Genomic DNA, 7,574 nt, shown 5'->3' on the forward strand with positions numbered 1-7,574 from the left:
CCTATTTTTACCTATTGTGATTTATCGTAGATAGATTGTGATTTTTTGCTATATTTTAAAAGTTTGGTAATTTAAAATAATTTATTATAAGAAAAATGAATTTAGATTACTATATAAAATATTATATGTATATTTCAAATATAATTTTCATCTAAAATATTATTAAAAAGAATAAAATGAACAAAATATTTACCTTTCATAGAAAAATCAAATATAATAATTTTTTGTATTTTAAACTTTTTTATAAAAGTATAAATAATTTATTTATTATTATTATTATTATTATTATTATTATTGGAAAAACCCTTTACACCTTTAAATTTCAACCCACAATTTTTTAATTATTTTGATATGTAAGAAATATTTTTTAGAATTTATACGATTAAGATGGTAAAATTTAAGTTGTTGGACAATTGTAATAGATAACCATTTTGATAATAATTATAAGTATACAGTAACATTTAAAGAAAAAGTTATAAATATGAAAAATATTTGTGAAAGTCTATTTGCTATATTTACTATGTTTTTTTAAAAATATTTTTAAAATTAAGGGATATAATTTGTAGAGTTGCTAAATAGTTTTACTAAAGATATGGTGTTACCGGCGGCCCAGCCCAAGAAGCCCATTCAATATCCAAGCTGGCAGTGTGGTTAGCGTGAGATGGTAGAGTGGGCACAGAACACCACAAATCCGATGCTCCCTGTGCCGTTTGATTTAGTGTCTAATCAACGTTCACACGAAATACAATGCCCCCATATGAAGACAAAAGATCTCCACCCCATTCAAACTCCCATCATCATCACATACCCAATACAAAAAAAATCAAAGAAAAGAAAACCAAATTGGTAGTGGGTCCCACGCACAACCAACCTCTATGTGGAAAATCTTCCTTCTTCCTTCTTCCTTCTTCCTTCTTCCTTCTTCCTTCTTCCTTCTTCCTTCTTCCTTCTTCCTTCTTCCTTCTTCCTTCTTCCACCCACCATGATGGGACCCACAAGCATAGCATGCCACACATCATGGGTCCCACCCTAAAGTCACCACACATATGCCCAAACTTACTTACTTACTTCCTTCCCCCATCTATCCCCCATTTTAATCTAAACACTAAACTAAACGTTTGGCTACCTTAGGTCCTCAAATATTAACATCCAACACAACACATATCCTCTCTATAATCAAATTTAGTGCTACCCTCGTAACTATACCACTCTAACTATGTTCATTAATTTAACCTATCTTTTCCTTATCCTACAATTCTGGGCTACGTAGGGACTAATATATATAATAAGAATATTTTTAAATATACAAAATTTACTACAATTGATAGAAATTTATCGGTGTCTACTATTATTAAAATATAAAAATTTGTTATATTTTGATAAAATTTGAAATTTTGCTATATATTTTGTAAATATTTTCGATATATCTGTCATTGACAATAATTTTCGTGAATTCGATATATAATACTAAGAGGTTGTTTAGGAAATTGGAATGTGATTAAGATTAAAAAGTATATGAAACAGTTAAAATGCTAAATTGAAATAGAAATGGGATAGCAAGGTGTGAAATAGAAAGACAGTTTGAAATGAATTTAATACTAGAAATTGAGTGTAAAAGGTGAATTTGGATGGCATGATATTACAAACTTATTACATTGAGTAAAAAAGAAAAGGTAAATAAGAGGGGTTGTATTTAATATGAAAAAGATAGAAAAAGGAGGAAATAGAGAGAGGTGTTTGGCAATAGTGAGAGGTGGAAAAAAGAAAAGCTGAAATTTGAATTGTGTGTTGTATGTATTGAGGAGGCCAAGTCAGTGTCCTTTCCATACACAAATCACACGTTGCTTTACATGCAGCAAACACAAAATCATCACATTCGCAATTATTTAGTCTCCCACATTTTAAATAAATATAAATTCAAACATTGAAAAATTAAGAAAGAAAGAAAGAAAGAAAGAAAAAAAGAAACCCATTTTCCGAATCCCAATACTCTTTTATTTTTCCCCCTTCTTTCTTGCCGTTGACTGACCGCTTCTAAAATCATCAAAATATCTCTCTTTCTCTGTCCCTGACTTTTTCTTTTTTGAAAAAACGAAAATTTATATATATAAACCCATTTTTGAAAACGGGAGATTCACTTTGTTTTTCAAAATTTATCGAAAATGAGTTGTAGTAGTGGTAGTGAACTTCATTCTCTATCTTTTCTCAATTCCTCACCCTTGGGTTTTGCAATCATGGAGGGTGGCGGCGCCGCCGTCATTGATCCATGTTTCTCACCCGCCATTTCCACCGGTTATTTGGAAGATGCCTTGCTTGAATACACTTCAAAACGACGCCGTTTGGATCACGATCAACATCATTTTTTTCAATTTGAATTCCCACAAAGCTCTTACCATTATTGGAACCACCAAATTGATGATATGAATAATGATAATTATTATTATTATAATTACGACGCCATTTCTACAGGTGGGTTTTCTCTTCATTACGCCATTGTTATTGGTGATTAAGCTTGTTTTACAAATGTTTGAGTTGGAATTAAATTGAATGAAACAGAACTTGGGGTTTTTAATTTTTTTGTTGACTTAGCAGATGAGGGAATAAGCAGTTCGCCGAAAAGCAGATTGAGTAATGAGGAAACCAGTATGGAGGCTATAATGAAAACCCAAGATGTGGAGACCTATTCGACTCCAAATTATTATTATGAACATCATCATCATCATCCAAATTCTTCTTCTTCATCTTCTTCTAAATCACACAAATTTGAGGCTGATCAAAAATCCATTTTCTCCATGTCCACCAACCTCCCTATTTCAACAGGTTTTTTTTTTCTTTCTTTATTTTCTTTCTTTCTTTTATTTATTAAAAGAAAGCTATGGGCAATTGTGTGTATAAGTAATTATAAACAAAAAATACGATTTTTGTGGGCATATATATATATGGGCCTCTCTAAGAAAATGATTTTCTAATAATTTTCATTGCATTTTTAAAATTTACTATTGCTAAAAAACAATACCAAAAAGCAAAGAAGAGAAAGCAATTATCTATTTTGTTGTAGAATTTAAAAATTATATACAAATTTCGAATTTTTATAATTTTTAAATTTATTCCTTCTTAAATTAAAACTTTAGTCATTCAACTTATTTTGTATCTATTTGTTTTTCTAAAAAGTTTCAAAATCATAAATTTAATCTCTCTAACTTTTTAATTTCTTTTGACGTGATCTTATATATTATAATTAGATTCAAAATTAAAATCAATTAATTCTATGATTATAAAATTTATCAAGAACTTATTATATTTAGAAATTTTGTTAAACTTGTTTGGAAGCTATCTCATGTTCAAATAAATATAAACACACTCGATCTAAACTTAAATTTTAACTTTTAATTTTTATATATCTTATTTAGAAAAAAAAAACGTTTTGGATGACAAAACTATTAAAAATACTTATAAATGTACCAAAATATCATAATGTATCTATATCATCGTAGACACTTGAATTCTTTCATCAAAGAATCCATCAATGGAACTGTAGAGATATTAATTCTGATATTTTTTTTAAAATAATCAGGTGATGGTGAAATTGAAACAAAGAAGGCAAAGAAGAGGAAGGTGGTGTATCCATTTGCATTAGTGAAGCCAGGAGGTGTAGAAGGCGATGTGACCTTAAACGACATAAACCAAAAGATTTTAATGCCTCCAACCCGCCCGGTTCGACACCCAGTCGGGGATTTCGCATGTCGACCATGCGTTTCTGCTGATGGACCAGGCCTATCGGGCAAAGCCGTAGTCGCATTGACCAAAATTCATACTCAAGGTCGGAGAGGCACCATCACCATTATTAGAACCAAGGGTTAATAGCGATGGTTAACCCTAAATATGTATTATTATTTCAAATTAGTTTTTTTAGATTGTTTTCAACTTTATCGATTGGCTTTGGCCTTCTTGAACTGTACAGAAGGGAAGAGAGGAAAAAATTGGATGTAATATAATTAGTATCGGAGACGAAGGGAGAAAAAAGAGGTCAATGACTTTGTACTTGTATCATAGTTTTCATTAAAGAAAACCTAAGTAATTAAAGTTTCATTTGGTAATTACTTGATCTTTTATTTTTAATTTTAAAAACTAAACCTAGAAATGTCTCTCCTATATTTAGATTTTTTTTTTTTGTTTAGGTATGATTTTAAAAACCAAGCTCAAATTCGAGATACTATAAAAAGTTACTTTAAAATTTTGCATTTATTTTTTAAAGTGGCTAAAAATACAAAATATTATAAAAAAGCGAAAGAAACTAAGGTTAATATTTAAAAATAAAAAAAACAACTTAAAATAGTTATAGGAAATATAGCCTAAATTATTCTAATGAATCTTTGTCTATTCATCACTATTAGATATTATATTAAATTTTGCCTTCACCTCTTTTGGACAATTGGCGATTTAATATGATATCACAGCATATCATAACTAGATTTCCTATCATCTGCTCGTTTAATTTTTTGAGCAATTGACAAAATGATTCAAAAATCAATTTTAGTCCCATGATGTATCTAAGTTTTTTATTTTATTTTTTCGTTCAACTGTCTTTTTATTTCGAAACTAACAAGACGTGTAAGATGCAAGAGGAAAAGAAAAAAGAAGTCCAAAACAAGAAAATTTAGGGTACAAAAGAAGCAAAGGTAAGAGAGAGTAGAAACACGAAAGAGAATAGAAAAGTGATATATCTCTCTCTTGAATTTGTTGTGTCTCTCAATTATTTAGAGCAATATATATATATATATAATGGACCACTCACTCACTATATGCACGATTAAAAAGTATCTTTTGATGAAGTTATATATATACACTCTATATCTATATCACGAGAAATAATGATATGAATTCATGTAGTGACAATCATACTGATCCATATAAGGGAATGTATTCTTCCTCTGTCTCCAATGATTAAGACAACTCATACCTCATCCCATCAAATCCAAAACAAACAAAAAATATATATATTTAGAAATTTGTTAGACAGAGTTGTATCAATTTTACTCTTAATTTCATTAAATTCTATCTTAATCTTGTTTATAAGTAAAGGGTTGGCTATTTTTACTTGTTCTCTTTTCAAAATTTGCTAAACAAAAGGTTTTCATCTATGCTTTTGGTTTGGTGAGTTATACAACAATGCTATGTCACAAAAATTATTAAGGTTTAAAATCCTATATCATAATTATTTTTTTAACGAGTTTAGGTAGATTCCATATTACTTATTTTATATAGAAAAAAAAATTATTTTAGATGGCAAAATTGTTAAAAATATTTACAAATATAACAAAATATCACAATTTATTTTGTGTTAGACTACCGTAATAGAATAATATTTGTGTTTAGATAGTAGTCTATTGTCTTCTAATGGAAATAGGTAGTGAAATTTGCTTTATTTATAAATATTTTGGTTTATTTACCTGACCTTAAGTTATCGCTTCAACAGCAACCATCGATAATGTATGAAATTTACTATAAAATTGACTATAACACTCATTTAGGCCATGAAAGCACAATACTTAAATATTAACACAATTAGTAAACTTTTCATATGAGTAGGAACACATTTATTTTTTGCTTTTCTTTTTATCTATTTACTTTAAAAAGGTAGTCAATGATAATTAAACTTCAAATTTATTATTCATTCTCATAAATTAGTGACATATTTGTGTGCAATTAAAAGAGTTTGTTTGATAATATAGATGTTTATGATTTTTTACTTTCTAAGAAAAAAACCAAACTTCAATTGTAAGCGACTAAAATGGTTAAAATCTTAACAAGTTCTTTTTTTTCAAATAATATAAAAAATACAAAAAAAATAGTGAAAGATTCATATATGTGTATGATTTTTCCCCTAAGTTGGTTCGTGTCTGATCAACTGCCAACTAAAGTTTTTGAAATTTATGATACACTAATAATTTATTTTGCCATATAATAATAATAGGAGTAGTAGTAGTCATTGCTGCTGACACCAAACCAAACCAAACCAAATAAATAAAATAAAATAAAATTAATGAATAAAATGGCCAATAGATATGAAACTCATAACCCACTGCACAATATATAATTGCACAATGAAAACTCACTATTATTATTAAAGTAATTTTATTTGGCAATAGGAAATTTCAATGGTATTATTATTGGGTATGTAAATTATTTCATAATTTCTAAACACTGCTATCCAATGATTAGTGGACTATATGAATAATAACAATAACAATAATATATTGGAAACTTTGGTCAGTGTTTTCTTTAATGTTAGGGGAAAAAGATTTGTTGTTCACAAAACAAATATTTGGATGTCGTCTTCCTTAAAGGTCAAAGCTTCATTTATTTCAAAACTCCTTCAGACAATATCCAACACATGGGGCCCTTAAATTGTATCATGTTGATGTACCCACCCACTTTATCCCATGGCCGTCCGTTTCTTTGACTTTGACTTAATCGGATGGTTGGAGATAACTATAATCTTATACCGACAAAAACAAGAAAATAAAATCCAAGGTTAAATATATTTTTGTCCAATTTAATTATTTATTGTATTAGGGCCTAATCTTGTTATTAAAACTATGTAATAAAACTTTTCCTCCAAAAAAAAAAACAAAGAAAGAAAGAAAGAAAGAAACTTGTGATTTTTACAATGTTAAAATTAGGAGAAGATGTCGAAATTTGTGATAGTTGAGTTTCTAAGTACTTTAAAATATTTTGTTGCACTCATACCATTTTTTTTGTTTAGGTCAATTGCTAAAGGTATGACATAACCACAAGTGAATCCAAACTCGTAAAGGTTCTAATGGCATAAAGGAACACAACCACAAGTGAATCCAAACTCTCGTAAAGGTTCTGATGACATAAAGGAACAGATTCTCCCTGGAAGGAAAATGCCAATGTCTCAAGATTTAGGCTAACTAACTAAACCAATCAGTATTATACCAATCAGAAAATAACTAAGTCCTACTCAAACTGACACCCTACAAACCTTAGTCGCATAAAAAACATCTTTGACATTGTCTACATCACACGTAACTAGAGGCAGGTGACACAAGAAAAATAACTTATAAATATTTCATTTGACCGCACAAAAGGAGAATGTTCTTGTCTTATTTCTTTTGTACTTAGTTATTTTTTGTACTAATTTAAGCATCATAGTGAAGTAGGTCTTAACAAGCCATCCAAATAAGGATTTAAATATGACAAAAATTTAAGTAAGTTCATAACATCTCAAGACTAGCCTAAAAAGAAGTAATAAGTCGAAAGTCAAGTCTATCAAAAAAAAAAAATTGTAGAACAAAGTTAAACGTGAATGACATTATTTGTGGTCTAGAACGTTGATATAAGAGAGTAAAGATGTGTTTGAATTGGATGATGATAATTTAAGATGTAAAACAAAATTGAAAATGTAAAAATAAAGATGTGGGATTTGAATTAATGAGATGCATTGTGGATGATGATGATGATGATGGGTGCAATTTAAATGAAAGTGGGGAAGGTTAAGTTTTATATGAAAGCTGTATCCCATAATTAGGGGGAGGCAATATACACCT

At 28.8% G+C, this 7,574-nt stretch overlaps 1 protein-coding gene across 1 annotated transcript; it reads left to right on the plus strand.

The window, feature by feature from the left end:
- The first annotated feature begins 1,939 nt into the window (after window positions 1-1,939).
- LOC103504140 (uncharacterized) lies at window positions 1,940-4,097 on the plus strand. Its single transcript, XM_008468611.3, has 3 exons — window positions 1,940-2,469; window positions 2,593-2,820; window positions 3,575-4,097. The coding sequence occupies exons 1-3, from the start codon at window positions 2,163-2,165 to the stop codon at window positions 3,859-3,861; spliced, it is 822 nt and encodes a 273-aa protein (XP_008466833.3). The 5' UTR covers window positions 1,940-2,162; the 3' UTR covers window positions 3,862-4,097.
- The last annotated feature ends 3,477 nt before the right edge of the window (window positions 4,098-7,574 follow it).

The sequence above is a fragment of the Cucumis melo genome, chromosome 9, assembly GCF_025177605.1.
Source record: "Cucumis melo cultivar AY chromosome 9, USDA_Cmelo_AY_1.0, whole genome shotgun sequence".
NCBI lineage: Eukaryota > Viridiplantae > Streptophyta > Magnoliopsida > Cucurbitales > Cucurbitaceae > Cucumis > Cucumis melo.

Coding starts and splice junctions, on each gene's coding strand:
- LOC103504140 (XM_008468611.3), top strand. CDS start 2,163: ATGAGTTGTAGTAGTGGTAGTGAACTTCATTCTCTATCTTTTCTCAAT. Junction 2,470..2,592: donor TTACGACGCCATTTCTACAG/GTGGGTTTTCTC, acceptor TTGACTTAGCAG/ATGAGGGAATAAGCAGTTCG. Junction 2,821..3,574: donor CAACCTCCCTATTTCAACAG/GTTTTTTTTTTC, acceptor TAAAATAATCAG/GTGATGGTGAAATTGAAACA.